The following is a 26,136-nucleotide window of genomic DNA, read 5'->3' as shown; positions in this document are numbered from 1 at the left end:
AAAATACTTCGTCATCTCTTACACCACTTAACTAAGCCTACAGACCTGCACCATATAACAACTGAATGTGTTCTCTTGTTATTGCCACCTTTGAAGCCACCCAGGGTTGGAGGATGAAGGAACATCCATCCAAACTTTGTTCCAGTGATGCAGTGCGAACATTCGAAATCTTTGATGAGCACAGGAAGGGGCTTGTGGTGGGTAAGAAGTTCTGGGTTTGTCGCCAAGGGGCTTAGGGTATATGCAGACATTCGGAATGTTGAGCTAAAGCAAACCAGTTATCTTTATTCGGCCAGCACAATTTTCACACAAAATGACTGCGCTTTAGCCGTAAAGTTTCAAGTAGCTTTTTCAAACATTAAAATGCACAATTGAACCTTGTTTGACAGAGCAGTATATTCCATCATGAAAGCAAGTCTCTAACAAACATCTAAACACATTACATAAGGATATGTTTGACCATATTACAATGACCCACTTACACTTGAGCGAATTGGGTCAAGTTGGGGTTGTAAAAGGATGCAAAGTCACCTTCGCCAAGGCCCTAACTCACACAGCACAAAAACAGCACAAAAACAGTCTAGCATTACCCTGGATTGAGCATGAACGATCGGCTGAACCCTGTCTACAACTTCCAATACAATGAGAATTTATTAAGTAATTGCTGAATTTTTTGCTGACAACTTTCCGAAAAATTATCCAAAATTATTTTTAAGCATTTCCTGATGGGCTTCACTTAATATATTCATCCACCCCAGTGACCTTTATCCCTGCTTACAAGAAATCTCATCTTTACATAAATCAAGTCCAAATCAGCCTGAAGACTGGCAGATCCTCTACTTTCTGTTTGGGGTTATTCCTTTGTTTCATAACAGTTCAGAAATCGAGCTTCCAGCTTCTTAAGACTTCATCTTCTAGGCATATTTCACACTGCACCTATGTTGGTGATGGATGGCGAATGAGGAGTGTCAGGTGCATGAATGTACTACTAGAGTGGTTGAATATTCAAGGCATGTCAGCTGGTCAGTGTATGGCTGAGGAGAGGAAGCTGCTTGTGTCGTCATCCCAATTTACTTACTAATCTTCTTCAGTCTGCAATTTAGGATAAATGTAGAAGCTCCTTTTATAACAACCCTAAGAACTTTATTACTATGGAGAAACGTTGGTATTCTAGAACCCTGTCGTGGTTCCGTGTGAACATACTTCTAATGTGCAGATCCATGGTTTATGCAGCTGTCTGTGCTGCCTCTTGAAAACCCAGATGTGACTTGTTGCAGAAGCAAGGGGAGATACAAAGCTGTTCTCTGATTTAAGATGAAATAGCTGTGTCTTGGGGTAGGTAGGTTTATCCTGGCTGTCTCTAAATGAGTGCTGTGTGTTCCAGCAACATACTTACTAAAAGGCATACCATGAAGATGACTGCTTTATTGGCATGTGCCCCATTCCCAACTGTTGCAAATGGATGCACAGTGAGGCAGCTGCAAAATAGTGCACAAATTGCCCCATAGCTCTTTTCCTGAATAAACAAAAATAATTGTTGGTTCACAATGGAACGCATGCTGGAATTAAGGTTTGTGAGGACATCACAAATGGTCCGCCGAGGTTCCAAAGAATTTATTCGAACACAGTTGATGGATTTGGATTTCGTCATTGCATAGTTGTGTTCAATGCAAACCATTCTGGACTTGCGGAAATGCATGCCCTTGAGTTAATTTGCAAAACCACAATGCATTGCTCATTGGCTCTGAATTGGGGGTCAACCTCCAAGGATGGTTACTGGGTGGCTCTATGATATGTAAGGCTCGTTATTTGAAATGGCCTATTACACTCACATAGAAGTGATATTTACATGCATTTTTAGACGCACCATAAATAGTAGTAGTAGTAGTCATTTGTATAGCGCCTTCATCCCATTAATATGGCCTCAACGCACTTGTGGTGGGAACGCTCTCAGGGGGGACGAAGTCCACGGTGTGGGAAAATTTTGTGAAGGCTAGAATATGTGTGTGTATTTGGCCATGATAAGTAGTTATGAGGGCTGGCCGGGCTCCAAAAGAAAAGCTACCCATGAAATCAGGCATATGGATGGGTGCTGAGTGGGGGGAGTAATTGTGATAGCAAGAAAGACTCAATAAATGACCAGCTAGACTTAATTTTGTCATAGGTCGTTGCTGCATTCTGATGGAAAAGAGATGTTGTGAGCTGTGTTTAAGCCTGCGGGGATCGTTATGTGTCCAGCAAGCCCGAATGTTTGTCGTAGTTGCTGCATTCTAATGCGTGCGGGTGGGTAGCCATACCTGTGACTTAAGTTCACTGAAGAGGTGCGTGCATACGTATCTTGAGGCTCAGTCGAAGCCTTGTCTTTGAAGTAGTTAGGTGCTAATGTCATCTGTGAAGGCTGTGCCATCTCTAGGCTGAATAGAACACGCTGGCCTAATAACATCTTCTAAGCGTAATTGACAGGATATCATCCTGGACCTTATGATTCTGATTCCAAACATCATTCTGAGTGCATCTGCAATCCCCATAAATCTTTGACAGTAGACAAGCTAACAGCAGTGATCCTCTAGGAGTGTGGTCAAGGCGCATGCAATAGACGGTAGAACCCAGTACTTATTTCATGCCCTGGGCCGGCTATCCTAAAACATTTCTTGCGTAATATACCGCCTAGCCTCAAAATGACAGGAGCTATATACAGGATGCAAGTGCGCACCAGGCAGAAAATGCAGGCCAGGCGGGCTGCTGTGTGTTAGTGTATACTGAATGGTGTGTGGATTGAGTGTGCAGGGCAGGCCGCTGCGACAACGGCCAGCATCTGCATGTAGGTGTATGTACATGTGACTTGTTGGTGTTTTGATGTGGGTGAGACAAAAGGATGTAAATTATGCCATGATGATTGAAATAGGAAGCGGGGGTAGAGGATTTCAGTTTGCAAAGTGGAAAAGGCATGTTTTGAGCGCCTTTCTGAAGGTGAGATAGTTGTCAATGCGGCAGATGTGGAATGGAAGGGAATTCCAGATGGAGGGGGCTTAGACGGAGAAAAAGTATTCTCCCAATCTGGTGGAGTTGTAATGGGGGATAAAGAGAAGAAGAACCAAGCCAGTGCTGAGGTTTCTGGTGGGTTGACAGTGTGCACGTTATCCTGGAGAGATTCTGTTCTGGTGTTATGGAGGGCGTGTTAAGTGATGCATATGGCTTCAAAGGTAGTCCGCCGCCGATAGGGCACCAGAGTAGTACTGATATGCTCTCTTGGTGAGAGGGCAAGGAGGAGATGGGCAGCAGAGTTTTGAATTATTTGGAGATTTCTGAGCTGGCATGCCGGAGCACCCAAGTAAAGAGAGTTTGCATAGCACCAAGATTCACAAGCATACACTGTGGTGAGAAAATGAACCTAAATTCAAAATGTACACTGTAGAGGGAAAAGCACCAAGATTCAAAACATAACATGTCAGGCAAGCTGCTTTTAGATACAAAAACCTAACCTATAGTGGGAAAACGCACCTAAAATCAGAAACGTACACAGTATTGGGAAAGTGCAATATGTACTGTGAGGTATGATCCAAACAACGCACAAGTATAAGACTGGATGGAATCAAATAACTTTACTGGGTTCAATGAATACCTATCCTTTCCTCGTTCCCCACATTAACAGTTTGGACACCATGCCCGGTGCTATAGGTGTGTGGTGGTGGCAGTGCAATGGGGAGCTAGAGGGCACAGCGTAGAACAGTACAGTATCAGAGCAGGTAGTTATAAGAGTGGTAGGGTTTTGCCAGAGCAGAGTAATGGCTGTGTTCTCCGCCCATACTATTTTACCTCAATGGTCGCTGTAGGCTGCCCCGTCATGTGTCCATAGGCGGACATGGGCAAACAGGGAAGGAGCAGGCTATTTCCACTGGCCCTTAGCCGCCTTCCCAGGCACGACTGCCCAGGGAGGGTAGCAAAATAGGACCCTTCTGGTCATATGACTAGACCCATGCACCAATCAGTGCACACTGGGCGGGCAGGGGGGAGCACTAGAAGGCGGGAAGGGAAGCAGCTGGGTCAGGGAACGCGAGAGCGGAATCGGACAAAACACAACAAAAAAGGGCCGCAAAGGAGACCAGGAGGGTCTGGCCAAGGATGGATGCTATGGGGCAATGGCCAATGTTCCGGTCAGCACTGGGGTGATAACAATGAAGATTCTTACATATATCTAGCATGCTTTCACCCCATCACCTTAATGTTTGTATATTATCCCGGTTTTCTCAACAACAGGCCTCATATGGTCTTCCCAGAACGGATGAAAGCCCAAACATAGTGATCTCAATGCACTTGATATCAACTTGGTCTTCTTTCCTTTGGCAACATCGGAAGATGTTTGTTTGTTTTATTCACTTTTTATGCGCACCAGACCCGTAGGTAACAGGGCGCAGCAATAAGAAGATACACGGCTTACATGGTTACAACATAGAATAATATGCAATATACAATAGACATCTATGAATCACACAGTTACAAAATATACAATATACAAGGTATAATTTACCAGATATAGCACAGGTATAATTTACCAGATATAGTGCTGAGTAGTTACATCACACATGGTTACAATTGTACAATATACAAGGTATAATTTACCAGATATGACGCTAAGTAATTACAGCAAGTGGTAGGCGACACGAGTCGACTAAGGGTCAGTGGAAGTGAGGTGTTGAATTACATTTTTTCTGAAGTGTAGGTAGGGTTGATCTACTCTCAGGTCTTGTGGCAGTAGGTTTTAGATTTTAGCAGCCTTTACTGGGAAGGTATTTCCAACGATCGTGGTAAGTCTGTAACTAGGTATTATCAGGCAGTTAGAATTTGCAGCTCTGGTCGGTCTGAGGGAGATTCTCCTTTGAAGTTTGTCTATCAGGTATCTGGGGGCGGAATTATTGAGGGCTTTATGGGTCAGAGATAGCATCTTTAGCTGTATTTTGTTATCAGTAGACAGCCATTTGTGTTGCCGTATGATGGAGGAGATATGGGTTCTTTTATTTATGCCAAGTGCTGCTCTCAAACCATTATTTTGTAGTGTATGTAGTCTTTGAATGATTGTTTTATTGGCTCCGGCGTATAGTGCATTGCAGTAGTCAATTCTGGAGAGTATTAAAGGTCTGGCCAGGATTAAACAACTGTCATTGGAGAGGAAAGGTTTACCGGCTCTTATCAGCTTGCAAGTGTAAGCGTGGTGGAGGCTAAGGATTTTACCTGTTTATCAAGTGATAAGGCGGAATCAAGGTAGAATCCAAAGGTTTTTACTTCCTTGGAAACTTGGATGATATTCCCATCTATGTTAAAGGAGGAGAATTCCTGGCCTAGTTTTTTTTATGTTAGCGTGGGTGCCCAGAATTATCAACTCAGTCTTATCGTTCAGGCAGAGGCCATGAGTGGCCATCCATGCCTGGATGATAAGATATACCTTGTTCAACAATTCCGTGTCCTTAATATGATCCCCAGAAAGCGGAAGGAGGATCTGTGTATCATCTGCATAATTAGTGTAGGTGATACCTAGATGGTCCAGATCATTGAACAGGGGTTTGGTGAAGATGTTATATAGAGTTGGGGAGACACAGGAGCCTTGGGGGACACCGCACGAGATAGGGGTGGGATCTGCAGCTGCTGAAGGAGAGAAGACTCTCATAGTTCTTTCGCTCAGGAATGACTCAATCCATCTGATGGCCTCAGAGGAGAAATGGGCGGCAGAGCCCAAATGTCTACAGAGGACTTTGTGATGTGTATAAACACAGTTGAAGGAGTTGGATTACATCATTGCACAGTGTGACGAATCGCCTTCGTCCCTCCTCCCCAATGGGACGTATCCCCTTTAACACTAGGGAGGTGAGCCCGCTCCGCATTACCCTTCACTACGGGTATGGCAAAGTGGAACCTCAATGGGAGTGGTGCCCCCTTAGGGGACAATGACTCCAGTTCTGATGAGGAACCCCCTAGATCCAATACCATATCTGCCTATATGGGGCTGTCAGCTATGAAGACTAATCTGTCATCCTTATATACTACTTCAAGCAAAGTGGGAACAAAGCAGCCATACAAAGAAAAAGGACATGTCTCCTTGTAAAGAGACATGTATATAACAGAGACGAGTAGCTCTTGGGACGAGAGAGCATGGTACGCAGGGGAAGCACCCTGATGTGATTACAAGTTGGAGACGTGGATCAGAGCGAAGTCATAGAACCTGTAACTTTCGGACAGGGTAGAAACACCAGAGCGAGATACTGGAGAGCCAAGGAATCCTGCAACGAAAGAGCCATTGCCCGAACGAGAAACAAACTCTTGTGGCAGGTGATGGCGTTAACACAGCTGCATCGTGGTGGGTGAAGGGCCCAGCTAATGCTGTCGAGACCGCCCAAGGAGGGAGTGTTGTGAGTTCCCTACTGCCCGCGCCCGAAGACTGCATCCTGCTGCACAGGAGTCGAGAACTAGATGTCAATGAGACAAGACAGAGAAGAGGAATTGGAGAAACAGAAAACCTGAATGTGCGCTGAGCTCCGCAAGGTTCCCCTCAGTCAGAAGTGGTACCACTGAGAACAGGAAAGGCGGACGGGCGCAGGGGCAATTTATGGGAAAGAGAAACTTTATACAATCAGAAGTATAAAAGTGAAACATTAAATGAGTAGAACTGGAGTTATATGAAGTCAATATATTGGAGAGGTGAGTAGGTTCTAGTGGACTTTCAGTATAAAGCCACTCATTGCTTTTAAATTAGTGATTTATTTTACTTTGGTTAAACTTTTAACTTGGTTTATCTGCTGTTTGATTACCCTTAACTGCTCAGACCTTGTTTGTTGTCCGTATTGGAGAAGATAACTGGAACATTACGATTGTTCCAGTCCTCTTTCTTTGTTCACGGACTGGTGTCTCTCGGCTTCCCCCACGGCATTTATGTGCCGCTTCATTCTCCCGCGCAGTGGACGGGCGTGCTTAAGGCAAGCCCGTCTGTGCCGTCCGTGCAGGGCTCGAGCAGGAAGGGCAAATTAGTCTCCCTACCTTGGTCCCTTGGGACCGTAGCTCCCTGATCTCCTTTGCCCCAGCCAATGCAAATTGGCCACCTGAGTTTCATAATACATCTATTGCAGGTATTATTATACTGTCAGTAAAAGGCCTACAATGTGGACGTCTCAACACCCGTTCCTTAGTGGCCCATGCCCTTGACGGCCATTAACTGCTAATAAACTCCCAGCACTGACCTGCTATTTTTTACAGAAACCTGGCGGAAGGAGACATCTGGCCCTGCTATTGTACAAGTGCTGCCACCTGACTATTCTCTGCCCCATGTTGATCGTCCATCTACCCACCCTGGTGGCGGACTGGCCATTCTTCATAAAACTACCTATAAAACTGTATGCACAGTGCCTATTCACACACTCAATATGGAGTGTTGGCTAGCTTGCATTTCTGTCTCCCCTCTCTCTACGCTCACCATCCTTCTGGTCTACCGGCCTCCTGGTGTTGATACCATGTTCTGCACGAAATTCCCAGACCTGGTCTCCGAAATCCAGACCATGTATCTGAGTCTTTGGGTTATAGGAGATTTCAACCTGCCTGCTAACACCTCCTCCGCCAGCTCAGTTACTAACTTCCTTTCTCTGATGGTGGATCTTGGTGTACCTCAACTTGTATTGGAACCTACCCCCCAACATGGGAATGTCCTGGATTTTATTTTTGCTCCTTATACTGATATTGTGGTCTCATCCTTCTCCCCTCTTCTTTGGAACAATCACTTTCTAATTTCATTCTCGATTCGGCTGCAGGACACTGTAGCGTACCCAGTAAAACCTGCCATTCTTAAACGCAATTGGCGCAAAGTCAACAACGATGATCTGGCTGCCTCCCTTCGTGCCCAGCTTACATACCCTTCACATTCCTTGCTCCCTCAGCTCTCTCTGACAATCCTTCTCTACTGTGGCAGACCAGCTGGCTCCACTTTAGCTCTGTAAAACTAGGAATCACTCCTCAGAGCCATGGTTCGCTGATGATCTCAGAGCCCTCAAACTCATCTGTAGACATGCTGAGAGGAAATGGCGTGTAAAATACTCTGATGCTGATAAATGTATTTTCCGTAGCACTATGTCCACCTACCAAAAAGCCATTAGCGCTGCAAATAAAACATTATTTTGTGACAAGGTGCAAGCTGCTGTCACCAAGCCTAAGGCTTTATTTGAACTTGTTCAGTCCTTATCCACCCCTAGCACAACGGGCTCTGGTGCTACACCTTCTCAAGCCCTCTGCAATGCTCTGTCATCTTTATTTGTAACTGAGATTGAAACTATTCGAAATGGGATCACGGGGGCGGTCAGTAAAGTCTCTCGTGCTGGCCGCCCATCCTCCGCCATTGCCTAAGTCGGATTGGTCCTCTTTCCCTGTGTTCTGTGAATGTGACATTTCTGAGGCTATTCAGCTCCTTAAATCCACCTCTCCGCTGACCCAATACCCCTTACCTTTCTTAAAGACAGCTCAGGCGAGGTAATTTCCCGTATTACAATGGCAGTCAACATGTTTTCTGAGGGCTTTATTCCCAGCCCACTGAAACACGCACTGGTTATACCTCTGCTAAAAAAGCCCACTCTTGATCCTGGGATGCTTGAAAATGTTCACCCCATTTCACTTCTCCCTGTACTGATGAAGGTCATGGAGGCCCTTGTCTCCCCTCTTTCATCCTCCTTCTTGGAATCTTCTGGATGTTTCAACATCTTTCAATCGGGCTTTCGCCCGGGATGGGGCACTGAGTCGGTAATCAATTCTGTACTCGACGATCTCGCTCGCCTGGTTGACCAGGGTGGAGTGGGAGCAGTACTGCTGTTGGATTTATCTGCGGCTTTCGACACAACCGATCATACCATACTTATCTCCCGTTTGTCGGAAGTCGGGATATCCAACAAGGTTCTAAACTGGTCTTCTGTCCGATCGCTTTCAGTCTGTCTCCCTCCCCCCTTTCTGTCCTGACCTGGTCGTGCTTAATTGTGGGGTTCCGCAAGGATCTTCACTTTCCCCTATACCTTTTAACATATATATCAGATGCCTCCTCCTTCTCATCCACTTCCACGGATTTAGATACTACTCCTATGCCGATGACACTCCGCTGTTGGTTCGTCTTGATCTCACTCGTTCCAACACTGCTGCCCGGATTAGGAGCTGCCTGTAGGTCTTGGGAGCATGGATGGCATTAAATTCACTTAAACTTAACGGGAACAAGACAGAGGTCTTGGTGGTGGGCACTACCAGTCCCCTCTCCTTCTGGACCCCTGACTTCTGGCCCTTTTCCTTTGGCCCGTTTCCCCTTCCGTCCACTTCTGTGAAAAACCTTGGGGTTAAGCTCTCCTCCTCTCCATTTATGGCTGATCAGGCTGCTGCTGTCAGTAAATCTAGCCATTTTAAACTTCTTGTATTGAGGAAAGTTCTCCCCTTTATCCTTACCCAATTCCACGCTCCTGTGGTTGCGGCTCTAGTTTTGAGCACTGTCGATTACTGCAACTCACTGTATCTGGGCCAACCTGCATATATTATAAATACACTTCAGCTGCTTCAAAACGCTGCTGCTAGAGCAGTCTCCCGTCCTCCCCCTCATACTCACATGTCACCTGTGCTCAGAGAACTTCACTGGATTCCTGTGGAGAAGCGAATTCTGTTCAAATCACTGTGCATTGTCCATCGTGCCTTTTATAAACAAGGAGCTGAATACCTCCAGGAAAAGTTCTCCCAATATGTACCTTCATGTGCCTTCCGAACTCAGTCTGCTCTACTGCTATCGGTGCCCCGTATCAGGCTGGCTAGGATGTGGGGACATGCCTTCTCTGTGGTGGCCGTTAGGTCCTGGAACGGACTCCCGTTTACGCTAATTGCCACTACTGACCATCTCTCTTTTCGACGATCACTCAAAACACTGGTTTTTTAGTCCCCTATGTTCCTCCTCCTCTCAGCGCCATGGTGCCCTCGGGTGTACGTGCGCTTTCTAAATCTGCCTAACATAACAATACAATGCATAACGAATAACGCTATATGGGAAATCTCTAAAATGTGGAAGCAAATACCCTAGGAAGTGATAAACTCCAGGTACAGAACCTTAAGGAGAACAGAGAGCATACCATAAATCAGTGTAACAAGTGTTGTGAAGAGGTTAAGGGAACAGAATTGGAAGAGAGACAATCCAGTACCAGGAACCCAGGAGAGGAGAAACCATACGTGGCATAAAGTCATTAAAAAAAACAGGGAAGATGAACCCTCAAAAATATAAACACTATAACACTAAAGACATGAGCGTGAGAAAGCTAGCATTAAAGAAAGTACAAAACCCACAAGTATATTGTAAGAGCTACAAGAGCTCATGAGGGAAGTCTCAAGAGACTATTCGGGAGATAACTGAAAGAAGCATATAGTCTAAACAGAGACATTTGGGTATCAATAACCCCAGCATAGAAGATCCCAGATTGAAAGAGAAAGCCGCTGGAAGGAAGGCAAGAAGAAAAAACAAAGAGAAGAGACATTCTTTTAGCCCCTTTTCAGTAATTCACATTAGTGGTAGGGTCAGGGAGAGTTAGATTTGGGATGGATGACAGTTACCTTTGGACTTCCTGACAACAGACAAAACACCTTTAGTTGATTTAGATAGGTAGGGAAATCCCTTTAGTAATTGGTAAAAATAGGCATTTTTACCTACTTTCATTAAACAAAAGTAACATGTCCTCAATATATCCGATGATGACTCCTGATCCGCTACATATGTGAGAAGTGGGATGTAACCAACCAATAGAAGTTGGGGACTTGTGCGGTTCACAAATTTAAACCCAAGGGCTAAGGCCCCTACTGTAGCTATTAACAAATCCATAGGCTTTGATTTACATAGCACTGAGGAAATTTGAATCGCCCCAAATGAGAGACGGTTGATACCCATGAAACTCCATCTTTTGCCCCAATGCATAGGTACCTCGATCAGACTAGCCTCAAAATCAAGGCTCCCATGGAGATATGGCTAAGATGTTATGGAGGGGGTAATAGATTGCGACTTGAGGGGAGATAGAAAAGTCCTACTTAATAACAATGGAAATAACCCTCACACAGTTAAAGGAGGAGAGGAAATAGCCCAAAGGGTGCTAGAAAGCATGCTGTTTCCAATACCCCAAGAGGTAGAGGCATTAAGGGAGACATGGTTACCACATGGTGACCACATAGGTGGCCATTGTAGCCAAAAAAGCTTTTGACTCAGTATACCAGGAGTTTGTCTGAGCAGTGTTGTTGCTACTCAGCAACTCACTTGAATGGTTTGTTGGAAGTTGCTGCAGGGCTCACCGGAAGGAATGCTGAAAAACCACAGTTCCTGGATGGTTGGACCTTGAGCCCAGTTTTTCCCTAAACTTGAGCATCCCCAACTTGAGGGAACTCTTTTCTATGATATACCCCTCTGCTGGAAGAGTTTAAACAGACAGAGGGGTTGATCAAATACAAGAGTGGGGAACACGCGCACCTCCAAGTAAACCAAGCTTTGAGGAGAAAACAAACCACAGGTTACATCAATGCGCACAGAAGAGAAACGTAGGATCCATGAGCTTCTCCTAACAATACCTTAAGTATGGTACACAAAGGCTGGAGGAGGTGTGGTTCCTATGGAGAACAATAGCAACTGAAATTACACTCTGACACTAGGACAGATTGTAGCACAACAGGAAAACATAGAAAACCATAGGGCTTACCACTGGGAAAGGAGAAAGGTCACTGGAGAGACAGGAGCAATGAGTGGGATAAAACAATAAACAGGGATGTTAGTAAGGTGAATGTCCCGGGCGGCACAAGGGTCGCACTAGAGCCGGGTGGGTGCATGGATTCTGCAAAGCGTCCTAAGTGCACATAGTCTTGTTTTACAGTTCAGTAACGAGGTACCTCCGGCTTGGAAGTAAAATGGAAAATAGCAAGAAGAGCAGCAGGGTTTTAGCTGGGGATATGGCGGGATCGTAGTGCCAACATGTGTGGAACATTATGAGGCACGTGGAAGTAAAGGTGAAAGAGATGACTGAAGTAAGAAGGATGTTGCAAGCTTACCAGTTTCCTGGACAGACACGAAAGTCTGTGAGGCAGCACCAAAGACAGATGCTGGCCAGAGAAATCTCCCAAAGAGGATCAGCCCAAGGTTGGTCAGCAGAGGCAGGATAGAAGGCAGTCCAGTAAACAGCAATGAATCAATGAGGTAAGGTGTTCAGCTAGAAGGCAGTCCATTGAGCAGTCTGTAGTCTGCAGCAGCGGGCCGTAAACGGGAATTAAATTCTAGGCAAAGGGAGTCCGGTAACACAGCGCAGGTCGATAGGAAGTGGTCCGTAACAGACTAGTTGAATTGATTAAGGTGCAAACAGAAACACCGAATGTAGCCCGGACCTTGTATTACATAGCCTTCCGGAGGCGGGACTCGTGGAACCGGGTAGCAGCTGATGTCACGTGACGTGCCATGTGACACACCCTTCATGGAGGTGCCATGGCAACAGACGCCGTGGACTGTTGCCACGGCACAAGCCAGCGCAGTAAGAAGGGAGCCGCGCCCAAATGATAGGGTAAATGAAGGTGAGAAAAATGGGTGAGTGTGTGCCGGACGGGCCTGGGTGTAACAGTTGTCGGGTATGGGTTCCAGGTGGATCTTCCTACAATAAATTAGATTGTTGGATGAACGCCCCCTGCAGATTGTTCAGGTTAACAGGCTGACATCTAGGACCTTTCTGCTGTAAAGAGGTACAAGGCAGGGCTGCCCTCTCTTTCCAGCGTTGTTCATCCTGGCTATCGAAACCAGGCGATTCGGCTTAGGGGGGTATCCCCTCATGAGAGGATTTGTGTGGCCATCGGGACATGAGGAAAATGTCTCCCTGTATGCAGACAACCTGCAGCTGTATGCTGGGGAGCCTCAAAGATCTATCCCAAGGATCATGGCGATTTTACAGATATGGATGGTACAGTGGCCTCAAGAGACAACTGGAGTAAGTCAACCTATTTCTGATACAAGGGGGCTTTGAAGCAATTCCAGACAGCTGTGCTTTCAAAGTGGCAGTTGGCTCTTTCAATTATCTGGCATTCAAGTTTTTCGGACCCTACCACCTTTCTTGTATGCAACTGGACGCCCATAACAAATATTTATTGCTGATACTAAATTCTGGTCAGCACTACCCCTGTCCCTACTGGGAAGAGCAGAAATGTTTTAAAAGAGGACACTGCCCAGATGTCTGTATAGCCTTAAAAATGCTTCCCTGTTAGGGTCCCTGGACAGGAATTGCAGTCTATTGAAAGAGCTATGAGGAAGTTGTTGTGGAGGAAATCTCAGCCGAGGATAGCTTTCAGTCCCTGTGCAGCTCGGTATGTGACAGCAGGATTAGTCAACCAGACCTAAAGAAATACTATTGGGCCCCTCAGCTTGCAGTGGCAAATGACTGGTTGCAGCGAGACCCACCCCAATCTAAATTTGACAGTCTTTTCCCAGCGATATTGCCAGTTGTCTAAAAAATTATGGCTCTGAAAGACTGTTTTGTGGAGGGAATTAACAAAAAGATAGTCGGATAAATATGTGGCTCTCATGTTGATTGGAACATTCAGAATCTTTGGAATTTGAACACAACACGTGGAGAGAAAAGAAAAAGTTACCCAACGTAGTGACTAACTTCCAGTCTACAGGGGTCCCTTTCCTCTATATTTATGGGACAATGCGGTCTTCAGGATGGGACCGGAGCACTTTTTGGTAACACCAAAAAACATGAGTCCCTTTTCTATTTTTATGAAACACATGCATGCAGTTTTAGCCCCACTTTCCTGCGCTCAGCCATGAGCCTTGCCCTTTAGGTCAGTGCATTGTGAAACCTAGACCTTTCCCCCTTATACAGGACTCTCAGACTTGGGTGCGATCAAATTGCATTGTGAAAGTATTTAAAAGTGCATTGTGAAACCTAGGCCTTTCCCTCTTATACAGGACTCTCAGACTTAGATGTGTTTTTTCTCCACTATCTAAACGACATTGTGAAAGCAGTTCCACTCTGTGGTTTTACTTTTTAGCAAAGCATTCATGTAGCATACTTTCTACCATTGCCTGAGGGCTGTCGTCCTGTCCGATTGTCTACTATTGTCTAATCTCTCTGTCTCTCATCTGCTTACGCCCCTCCCTGCCTCCTTCCCTAGTGTTATTCCCCTCCTCTTCTCTCCTATCCCCACCTACTCTATGGTGCTCTCTGTCTCTCCTATTTTCTCTAACTGCTTCTCTATCTACTATCCTGCTCTCCTCACTAAATCTGAAAGGAAGAAGTTTAAATTGGATATCCTGGTCCCCAACCCAGGCCTCCTTATCGCTGACACCTATACCAGTGCCTCCTCTAGGCAGACCCTCACCAACATCCTCTTTGTTGTTACCTCACCAGACCTATGGACTCTTCATATGGTCTCTGTGCTCGCTCCCTTCTCTTCTTTTTTCATTAATGGTGGTACCCCGTGGGAGGCCCTCATGGCCCCCTTCCACTCCTCTAATGTCATCATTAATGTTTACTTCAATAGCACCATCTTGCTCCAAGGCCCTCAGGCCAATCTTCTCCTCTTCAATAGATGCTTCCCGCGCCTCATCAATTTCCTTCCTTCTCCCGCAGTCCCCTCTCTTCCCTCCACGGCTTCCTTGCCTCCCCCTGTTGTCTCCTCCTTGGCTATCTTGCCCTCTCCTCCTTCCTCTTCTGCCACCCCTCGGGCGTCTTCTACAACTCCGCAGGAAGTACCTCTGATTCATGCCCCTCCCTGGAAGTCTTTCAAGGATGGCAACCTTCTCCATATTGCCACTCTTAACTCTCAATCTGCTGTCAAACACTCCTCTGACATCTGCCGCCTCCTGGAGGAACTTGACCTTGATGTCCTCGGTCTCACTGAGATAAGGTTCACAGCCAGCTCGGTCACAAGCTTTGACACTCTCCTCTCTGACGGCTACAAGATCCTCTCCGTGCCCAGGTCTAACCGCTCGGGAAGGGGTGTAGCCCTGATCTTCCCTGAGTGGATTCCTGCCTCTGTCATTCCTATGCAGGCCTACTCCTCTTTCGAATGCCGCATCTGCAGTCGCAGTCTCTCTCTCTCTCTCTCTCTCTCTCTCCCTCTCCCTCTCCCTCTCTCGCCCTCTCTCTCTCCATCTCTCCCTCCCTCCCTTCCTCTCTCTCCCTCTCCTAGCCATTCCCTTACTGTGGCTACTATCTTTCGGCCACCTGGTCAGATCCACTACTTCTCTGAATGGGCGGACCTCTCCTATTCCCTCTTGGTCTAGACAACTCAACTCCTCCTTCTTGGAGACTTTAACATCCACCTGGATGCTTCCTGTCATTCCTCTGGACTCTTTCGTGACCTCTGTGACTCTCTCTCACTCTCTATTCTCCCCTCTGGCCCAAATCACTCTGCAGGGCACACTCTGGATGTCCTGATCTCTTCAGACATTCCCCTTTCAATCCCGCTCACCACTCTTGTCTCTTGGAGTGATCACTTTCTCCTTTCCTCCCAGCTCACCCTTCTACCCCCCAGGCCAGGCCTACTCCAGCACTGCCACCCACCTTCTCGGTTATCCGACCCATGAAGCATGTTTCAGCTGAGGCTTTCGCCGCCACTTTCTCACACCCCCTCCCCCTTTGGCTGAGTCACACCCTGACACAGCCCTTTCCATGCTCCACTCTGCTATCTCTGATACTCTCGATGTTCTTGCCCCTGTCATGAGGATCCGCTTGAAGCCCAAATCCAAGTGCAACTCCTATCATGACTCAGACCTCATCACCCGCAAATGCATGTGTAGAGTGGCTGAGAGGAAATGGCGGGTTTCTGGTACATCCTCTGTCAGACTGGCCTGCCGCCTGCTCCAAAGGCAATATTGGCTCTCTGTCCGCACCACGAAGAGTGCCCACATCCAAGCCTACGTCTTTGCAGCATCTAACAACTCGGCCAAACTCTTTAAAATCTGCAAGAAACTGGCCAATCCTGCTGCAGTCTTTACCTCTCCTGTCCCCTCCCAGGCCCTCTGCACAGCTCTTTCATCTCTAAAACTCAGGACATCCGGTCCTCTCTCTCTTCCTCTACCTCTACTCCCTGCTCTGCCTCTGGCCCTTCTTCGGCCACGTCTCCTCCCTCCTTCTCTGCCTTTCCCCTTTTCTCCCCAAACAAGTCCGATATATGAAAGTCTTGTCAAAACAGGTTCATCCCTGTTCCTCCAAAACCATCAAAGACCACATCGACTCCCTGGCTCCAGCTCTGGCTGACTTCTGCAACCCCTCCTTTGCCACTGGAGTCTTCCCATCCCCGCTGAAGCACTCCCTTGTGCACTCTCTTCTTAAGAAACCCTCTGCCGTCCTGTCCTGCCCAGCCAATATCCCCTAATCTCCATCACTCCTTTCCTGGGCAAATTTATGGAAAAGCTGGCCATCTCCCAGCTTAATCTTCACACTGAATCTGTTGGTTGTCTTCATGACCATCAGTCTGGCGTCAGAGCTGCCAGAAGCACGGAAACTGATGAACTGATCACCTGAACATTGTTTCTATTCTGTGATGTCCAATTGTTTCACATTTATATATGTTGTGCTATGATTCAAATGGGTATATTTGTTTATTCAAAAGGGTTTGTCCTGAAGATTGATTTTTTCCGAAATGCATTGGCTAACGCAGACACTGTATGCATACTGCCACGCACGATTTATGAAATACAACCCTGCTCCAAAAACTGCATAACGCTGAGGATCCTGTCCTGGTGCACGCTAAACTGTACAGATAAGCCATACCCGAGTAAGGATATGGTGGCCAGTATCTCTCAGACATCCCAGTCACATAAAATTAATATCACACGTCTCAGCCATGCAGGCCCAGTTCAGCTGTGGAAGGCTTATGTGTAATTGTTCCAGACAAGGCTCCCTCTGCCCAATGGAAAAACTGTAGCCTTGGGGGGATTGCCCCTTTATGTTCCTTTGTAAGGGCAGGTAACACCCTTTCCCCATGGACAGCCAATCCAAAAGGAAGCTATCGTGGGAACAGAAATCAAAGAGCACACCCACTCATTCATAAATGGCTAGGCATCACATCAGGGTACTGCACTTCCAAAGGCTTTTCATTCAATTGAAAAGGGGAGGGTGCAGGGTTCCTATCTATCCAGGGAGATGTCTGTATGGTGGGCGGGTGGCGGGGGGACGATTCTGACAGTACCCATCTCTCTCTGAAACACTTGTGTACGAGCGTGATAGAAATAAAATATCAATCTCTCTCTCCTGTGGCAAAAAGCAGTTTGGGTGTGATGTTAGAAGCGCAAAGTCTGCTCATTCCGAGAGGATGGATTGGACCCCCTAAGAAGGCTAGCTTTAGTACAATCACCTGTGGACATTTACCTTTCAATCAGCTCTGGAATCCAACCCTGGAAGGTTTTGAAGGACCCTACTGAGGGATCAGTCATTTCTAAAGTCCTCCCATTCTAAGGTGAAGGCAGGTGTTCCAAGGCAGAGGCGAGCACTGTCCCCTAACCAACCCCAGGGACCATTGAGGAGAGCTCTGCTGCTGGACCAAGACCGCATTTCCTGACAGCCGCCCTGTTGCCTGGGACCTCACTGTGTTGCAGACAGTGGTCGAAGTGTACAAAAATAAGTAGTGGAACTATGTTTCACACTGGCATGCCGCTGTTCTACACAAACCCCATCACCACATCCCTTCCCACGCACAATACAAACCCCCAAACACATGTGCATGCTGTTTAAGGGAATGTTCAACTTCTTCCTACACTTATTTTAAAATGAAACCATTTTAAAATAAAAGTATAGAAACAGTAAAACCTTAAAAAAAGTAGAGGAACACCGCTCCCAACTGCTCCCGCCCTCTTCGACCACTGGTTGCAGGACCCTTGAACACATGCGCCAGTCTTCCCCATATTCGGGAGCCAGATAAAAGGACAAACTTTGGCCCATGAGATCCTGCAGTGGGACCCACAGCTCCTGAAAGCCTTAACGGCCGAGATCCCTGTTTTCTTTCGACACAGACCCGCTGAGTGGCGTGGTTCGAGCATGTTCGACACAGAGCGAACCTCCAGGAGCCTTTGAAGGTGCCTTTAGAGTTGATTGTTTTTCTAACCGCCATTGCTGTTTGACTCTGTTCGCTGCCGCACAACACCAGATGAAGCCAGTCATTGCCTTGACCCAACTAAAGTACTGCCAATTTGCATTTTTAGAGTCATCGTTTGAAGCACCAGCTTCCTCATCGCCTCTCCTGTAAGTCGATCGACCCGACCCTGGTGCTATCCGAACAGCCATCTCCAAACCCCTGCATCCAATTGACTCTTCTGAACATCCTGGTACTAGCTTGACCACTGAATCTCAACCTCCCGATCCACACAGGTCGAGTAAAAGCTTTGAGACGGCAGCTACCTTCTGGACCATCACTTACCGCTGGCACATCGCGACTGCTGCATCCTTGAAACTCGCAGAACACTTGACCCGAAAAGAATCTACAAACGCTGTCAAACCACCAAGACATTTACAAAGGTTTTACTGACCGATATGTTCCCTCCCTGGTCCATCTTTCGGCAATATAGACTGGACAGGACATTTTAATCCCCTTTGCAACCTTAAGAAATATCTTTTTTGAACTTTGTTGTCTATTAATTGCCTTTTCTCCCTCTCATTACCCAGAGCGGTGCACCTATTCTATCTTCGTATATTCGGTATTCCTTGTACAGGGGTGGGATTTTACATAGTTCTCTATATATTTATTATTGTACATGGTGTGTATGATTTAAGTATATTGTGAGGAACTTGAGGGCATACTCACTTCTTTTTCCCCTTTATCCTCCTCTTGGGTGGCAAGGGAAAAGCCATCGCTCTTGGACCCTGATCCCGGGTGTGGATATGCGAGGCAGGATCACGTGGGTGGAGGGGAGTGGAGAGAGGACGTACTTAGGTGTGACATGGTATCCCCGTATTTCCTTTTCATAACAAACCCTCTGTCCCTCAAGACTGTATAGGCTATAGTCAGCCCTTTCCCTGTTATTCCCTCAAAACATTCCCCAAGAACACCAATTCGGCACTGGGACGAGGAAGAGACCAACTCGAGAGACATCCTCATTTTATTAACACACACATTCCTGCTTCCGGCATGTACTGAGACGAGGAGGAGGAGGACAGCAAAAGTAAAATAGGATTTCATTTACAACAGTGAGCGGTTTAGTCCTTTTTTGAAACAATCATGGAGGCGGGAACTTTAAAAAACGGAATCTCTAGGAAAATGGCATCTGTTTTAGAAGCAGGGCTACAGAATGCTGGGCGCAAGCAGACCTCTCCGGAGCAGCGGTGTGGCAAGCAGAGCCCTGAGACTCTTTCGAGGATGCAGAGTTTATGCCACAGAAAAACAAAGCTGAAAGCCGGAAGCAGACCACGAGAGGGAGACCGGTGTCATCGAACGAAGCGGTCGTGTGAGCCCTGAGTTGCAGGAGGTGCATCGCTGGGTGAACGGAGCAATGTAGAGCCGCCGGGAGAAGAAGCAAGGTACTGTATGAGAAGGAGAGAACTCGTGGCAGCAGAGGCCCTCGCAGAACAGCAATAAGCTCTGACCGGTGAGTGTACCAAGGAGGGAAAACACGGGGTTGGTACCCAAATATGCAAAACAGACAATGAACATTGATTTGAACAGAAACAAGCGCTGATATGAATACCGATTTGAGTGAAAGCAAATATAAGTAGTTTTTGAAGACCGAACGGAGTGAAAAGCAAGTACGTTTTGAGCGAACCCTCTTGAATAATGAGCAGAGTGAAAGAAAGTTAGTACATCTGTCTGATACCAAGAACTGCATTATATGAGAAAGCAACCATTGGCCAAATCCAAAAGAAAACCAGGCACTGTTTGTTTTGTGAAAACACGCATTGGCATAAGCCAAGAAAACACAAGAGAGCGTAACAAGTGCATAGGGGCCAATCCAGCCACGGTAAAGCGTCAGAAGAGTGTGACACAAGTGAATAAAGCAAGCATCAATGTAAAGTTGAAGCAGTGGATTAGTGGTGATCGAAAATCGGCAAAGAAAGGGTATTGGCTGCGTGATCTGTAATGGGTGGACCCTCTGATCCAACAACTGCGCCTAGACCGAGTGCACCCCTGTATGGAAAAGCCACTGAAAGCATCCATAAAGAAGCTTGTGTTTAAACTACAACTCATATGTGATTCTGAAGTGAGGAAACTGAATTACCCAAGTGAACTAGTGAACAGTAACAAAACCAGCAATGGTGGGAAGTGTCCCAAGGAATTGTGTTGGTTTTGAAAAGCTGGAAGATTTGAACTCTTGGGAAGGGAACCCCGGTACTTTATTAACTATTTTGAACTTGGGGAAGGGAAGCTGAACGCAAGCCAAGAGCTGGAAGAAGCTCTGAACTTTATTTTGTTTTGAACACTAAACATTTTGATGCTGGCAGCCCTACAAATTGTATACAGTTAGTTGTGAGGACAAGTATAGGGTTCGGACACAGACATACATTTGCTTTGACTTCCTGACACAGACTATCCTTGGTCTCTTTAAGTAGGGAAATCCCACCATAGCATAAAGCAAGTCAGACCTTACTCCAGCCTGCATTTTGAGTTCATGAAAGTGTGTAGATCAAACTTGATTCTGTTGTCTGTGCCTGCCTCTAGATTTGTATAGAACCTTAATTGGACCTTGCTTGATTGTGGACTGTCATAGTTCGTTCTTTGAGAACCTCATTCACACCTTGAGAGTACAGCCTTCCCTCGGCCCACGTTACCACAAAGGGCGAATGAGGTATAGCTCCCAACTGTGCCCCTTTACCTTTATGATCGTGTTGGCTCTTGTTTTGTAGAACTGTGAGGGCTGAGTAGGCGCTCTAGCCAGGACAGAAGTCAAATCAAAATCATGTTTCAAACAATCAGCCCTGTGTTTCTCAAGAGCTTTGGACACTTAACACCAAGGGGCAATTTTGTGTATGGCACTCACTATACAAATTCACTATTCAGATAAATAAAAAGATTGGGTAAGGCTGAGGAAAAGTCAAAGCTAGGTCTCGCCTGTGAACAACTCTTCATCAGCCCTACCAAGTCTCAAATATATTAAGGAGAAGCATCACCCTTTAAATAAAAGCAGCAGTGTTCCTTACCCCCAAGTCTGAGAGATCTATATGTGACTTTTTTAAATTTATGTGGGAGGTGGGTTACTGGCCAAAGGCAAGAGTGGTATGTAACAGTTGGGGGGGACTGAAGGAAGCCTATCTTTAAAGTTGCGTATAATTGGCCTAAGGCCGTCACCATTATATCAACTCTGTCCTTCTTTGTGTATGCAGGAGGACCTGTACTTGCTTTGGCACCATTTATCCAGTCATCATTTTTCATATTAAAGGCGCACGTGGGCAGTAACCACTTACTACTCCCCTCTCTTACCTCTGGGCTAATCTAGGCAAGTAAGAGAAGGACATCAATTATCACTTCGCCCAGGGGCACAAAACGCCCTAAATCGGCCCTGCCTCTAACCCCCAATGCAAATGTTTTAAATTAAAGCAAGACAGATTAGCTGAAGAGACCTTAACGTCGTCCTGCATCACTTATAAAGGCTGGGTGTGTATGTGGGTCTTGGGGACGTGGTGGCCGTGTATGGGCAGGTGGGATGGGGGTATTTTAGAGGAGACTCAAGACTGCTGCATTTCTTTTAGAGAGTGTGACTTCCGCTTTAATGGCTTATTCTAAAGTCTGAGTCAAATAAGCATGAGAGTAACAATAACCTCGTCCCAGATGTTGGTGTTACCAGAAGCTCGGACAGAAAACTGGAAAAAGAGAAAAATATTTTGTTAACGGTAATGTTCCTTCATTTGTGTAACTAGTCTAACAAACTAAGCAGATGCTAAATGGTCACAAAAAGCAATTTAATCAGAAAAGGAGACCGAGGTCACTTTAATCTTCCAAAAATACGTCGAACAATCTTAATATTTTCACATTCATTAATAAAATGTGCGTGCAAAAAAACAAGGACGAATATTAACCGTGACAATTGAAATTATTGTTATTGAAGCATGGCAATTGCTTCAATTAATCAAAATTTAGCATGTGATTAGATCTCCACGCAAATCCCAGTCTAAAGTTTCACATTTTGAGCTGGACATTGCTTGGTGCAGTTAGAACCCATTTAATCAATCCACTTGCTTAATCATAATGTCTATCTTTAGGGAAAAAATAAACAAACTAGCCTGTTTCATCATGTACATGGTTTACTGCACGGCGCACATAACCGCTGTGGAACCCTAGTACTTGCTTTACAAATGTGCAGAGCTAAATGCTTTACAAATGTTATGTTACAGGGAATTTTGTTAAGTGATCAATCACTAAAAGGTATTTGAGCGCTGTAGAATTGATGAACGGACATTCTAAAGACAGACACTTAAATCAGATTACAAAGAAACGTTTTTTACTTTTTTCGAAAGGCCGAAAGATTGGACTCTTTGCCATGATCAGGGGGAAGGTTGTTCCAAATTCTGATCGCCTGGACCAGGAAAGAGCAGGCGCCTAATCTATCCTTCCTGTATCTAGGGTCTGTCCCCTTTCTGTCCAATTTCACTCTTAAAGATCATAAGGATGTAAGAGTGCAGCTTTAAAATAAAAAGGGTTAGAAGTGGGCAATCAAGAACTTTTAAAAACCAGGCACATACTTTTGAAAAGGAACAAGTTACTTACTTGTAACGGTTGTTTTCCAGCATGGGTCTGGCATGGATTCACATGCTCATGAATATTCCCCCTCGGTAAAGAAAAAATCAGTTTCAGTTTCGTTTCTGAACTGTCTTTCTACTAATAGCCAATCACTGGTCTCTGGGTCATACTACCCCCAGCCAATGACAGCCCTCTACCTAAGACCCTCCTCTGGCAGCCATCTTCAGATTAGATAGCACGTAAAGTGGCAGTAGGACCAAGAGAAGAGCCGCAGAGGGGTTGGAAGGAGAGTTCGCATGTGAATCCATGCCAGACCCATGCTGGAGAATAAAAGTTCCAGGTAAGTAACTTGTTCCTTCTCCAGCATGGGGTCTGGCATGGATTCACATGCTTATGAATACAGGAATACATAGCAGTACACACATGCACCACCATGGGAGGCGCAAGGGTCAACATTAAGCATTTCAACAACTCAACATTAATCATCTCTTACCTCCTCACCAGGCTCACCTTCAAGCGAACAGGCTGCGCAGCACTGCCTGGCCGACTCTGGACTCCTCCCTGGAATCCCGGTTGTTAGGGAGAAATCTCATTTCATGGCTAAATTTCCCTTACCTAGTGAGTCCCTCAGCAGCTTTGCTAGATCTCTGGAGTGGTTTCTTTTCCACTTGGTAAGAGTGTAATATTTTCACCACTATTACTTGTATTTTGCTATGTGTTTTTACCTGTTTTTGGGATTGTGGGCTCTGGAGTACACCACTTCAGTAGCCCCCTTCTTTGTGTGCGTCACACAGCACCTTCTGTGCAGTGGCACAGGGTTGTCGTTTAGACTTCCCACCGACTCCATTTCTGAGGTGACTACTGTCCCCCAGAAAAGGGTAAAGTTACCATTAAGTTTACTAAGTCAAAACTAATCACAGATCCAGTACACCCCATCTTACATGGAGTACAGGAAGGGTTAACTCTTAACTCTTCATCTGTACCTCTTAGAGAATTGTTTCGCTCTTTTAAGATTTAGACATGGCTGGTGGCAATGGTATCTACCCTAACTTTTCTACCGTGATTATATTAGATAAACATGGTATTGTTCTAGGCTATTATATTAGCCTCGAACATAAACCCGCTTGACCAAATTTTCTTTCTCTTGGCTCCGGTTGTGTTTATTTGCCATTTCTTTTTGTTAAAGTCCTTCTTGTGTTTTACTTTGCGCGGCAAACTAGGTTTGCCTTCTTTGTTCACTGTCTTTTAGCAGGCTTCTACCTAGCCCTCCGCAAGGCGCCTGGGTGTCTAGGTGGGCTGAATGTGAGGGAGGGGTGTAGTCACCCCCTGCACAGGGTATCCTAGGAAACCCAAGTCGCACTTTGTCATGATTGGCCAAGGTAGTTGTCCGGGCTGGACAACCCCCCTGCTGGGTGATTGACAGCCAGGCTGTGTGAATGGGGGTTTTTCGCATAAAAGGCAGGTCTCTTGGGCTAGAAGTCAGAGAGTCGCCACTGGAACTACAAGGAACCGAAGAGAACGACGGCTGCTGCAACTATCCCATCCCGGTGAAGCCCTGCTGCAGTCCTGAGCTATCTGCCCTTCAACGACTAAAAAGAGATCCAGTCCGGAGTCTTCTTCCCTTGAGCCTGGTGGGCATAACCAGCTGGTCTTCCACAGCCAGAGGATCCTCTTCATTGTTCGAAATCGCTGCACACAGCTCTAGTGGTCCGGATAGCCATTTGAAGATCCTATCCTGTGTTTTTAAGGAGCGCACCTTTTATTCGTTGTCGCTGCTGCCAGCTTCATCCCTGTGTGGTGCAGACCCGCTTCAGACGTCCGCCTTCACAACGAAGCTCCAGGAATCGTGGGTCTGCGGGAAACCAACAGGAACAACTGTCAGGGCAACAGCTGCATCATTGGAATAAGGTACTGCTTTGGAATTGGAATAATGTGTTCTGCTTAAGGAAACTGGGTGAACCCCTTTTCTTCATTTCCAAGGCTTGCCCTTGTCTTCCCTCCTTCTTTTAACTTTTGCTTCCGAACATTGACAATATCGAAGTACTCTTGGCTACGTTGAATCGTGAACTATCTGACTGTGTGATCTCCATCAACAAGCTCCGATATCACTTGACCCTGGCTCTGGCCCTTTCACTTTTGAACTCTTGTCTACGAGTGTTTCTCGCTTCTGTCTGCCTAACCAAAAATATTGCCTGTGATTTTTGCCTCCAACCCCCTCTGAGTATCTCAGGTGCTAAGTTTGTTTTTGTCCCGGTAGCATTTCATGTCACGGATACGCGTTTAGTTAGTAGACTGTACCGTCAAAAAGTAATCGTAATCGTATTCGCGGTAACGTGTTTTGTTTATAACACCGGTTCATTCAAACACAGGGTACTTTCCTTGAGACATACTGTACAAAGTGAATTGGTTAGTTGTAGTATATTTAATGTATGGTTTTTGTTTAAGTTTAATAGAAGTGTTGTGTTTATAACCAATGATTTAAAAATAAATGTACTTATATTTTTCTACCTGAAACCTTGAGTCAGTGTTTGCTTGAGTCATAGTAATTGTGGTCCCTTTGTGTAATCTCTGCTACTGCTCATATACTCTTGAGATAAGCCTGGCTGCTCCGCCACTGCTACCACTCTGACATAGTAGTCCAGGCTTGTACCAAAGGTAAAACTTGTATTGTCACCTGTAGTCTTAATTGTTTGTAGTGGTCCCTAAGGGCACTGCACAGGATTCTGCCTAAAACGGTCAATGCAGCAGAATCTCGTGAGTCGACCTCCACGTAGCAGCCCTGAAGATGTCCAGCAGGGGCACACCAGACAGGAACGCCGTAGTAGCAGCAATCGCTCTGGTTGAATGGGCTCTCGGACAGACGGGCAAAGGTCGGTTTGCCAACTGGTGACAGTGCATGATGCAGCCTTGGTTCACAGGTCCAATGTTCACAAACAGCTGCGATGTCTTCCGAAAACTCTTTGTGCGGTCCATGTAGAACTTCAGCGCTCTAGCCACTTCCAGCGAGTGCAAAGTCCTCTCAGCTAGCGACGGGAAGAAAACAGGTAACACCAAGGGCTCGTTGAGATGGAAGTCCGACGGCACCTTGGGCATGAAAGAGGGGTGCGTCCTCGGCACTACCCTCGTCTCGTGGAATGTCAGATATGGAGGCTTACAGGAGAGGGCGTGGATCTGTGCCACTCGTTGTGCGGAGGTGATGGCCACAAGAAAAGCTGTCTTCCACGATAGGAACTTCAGCGGTGCCGAGTGCGGGGGCTCGAAAGGACTTCCTTGCAGACCACAGGGATGTCATAGCCTTCGAAATTTAATGCTGCAGGAGCCAGGCCTGCAGGTTCAGTGATCCCGAGTCGTGATGTAGGATGGCGCCTCCTTTCCTGGCAAGAAGATCCTCGTCCGTCGACAGTTTGACTGGGGGGGACGTTGACATGTCCAGAAGGTCCGGGAACCATATCTGCCTAGGCCACA

At 46.2% G+C, this 26,136-nt stretch overlaps 1 protein-coding gene across 3 annotated transcripts in view; it reads right to left on the bottom strand.

Annotated features, from left to right (window-relative positions):
* CHCHD6 (coiled-coil-helix-coiled-coil-helix domain containing 6) overlaps nt 1-26,136 on the bottom strand; it is a 3,402,742-nt gene that overhangs the window by 2,093,594 nt on the left and 1,283,012 nt on the right. For all 3 annotated transcript variants that reach the window (XM_069643379.1, XM_069643378.1, XM_069643380.1), the window contains one exon: nt 21,753-21,794. In XM_069643379.1, the coding sequence (XP_069499480.1) occupies nt 21,753-21,794 (42 nt within the window). The remainder of the gene's footprint in view (nt 1-21,752; nt 21,795-26,136) is intronic.

Source organism: Ambystoma mexicanum, chromosome 2p (assembly GCF_040938575.1).
Source record: "Ambystoma mexicanum isolate Mex_15411 chromosome 2p, UKY_AmexF1_1, whole genome shotgun sequence".
Classification (NCBI taxonomy): Eukaryota; Metazoa; Chordata; class Amphibia; order Caudata; family Ambystomatidae; genus Ambystoma; species Ambystoma mexicanum.
This window is presented reverse-complemented; position numbering and strand designations above follow the sequence as displayed.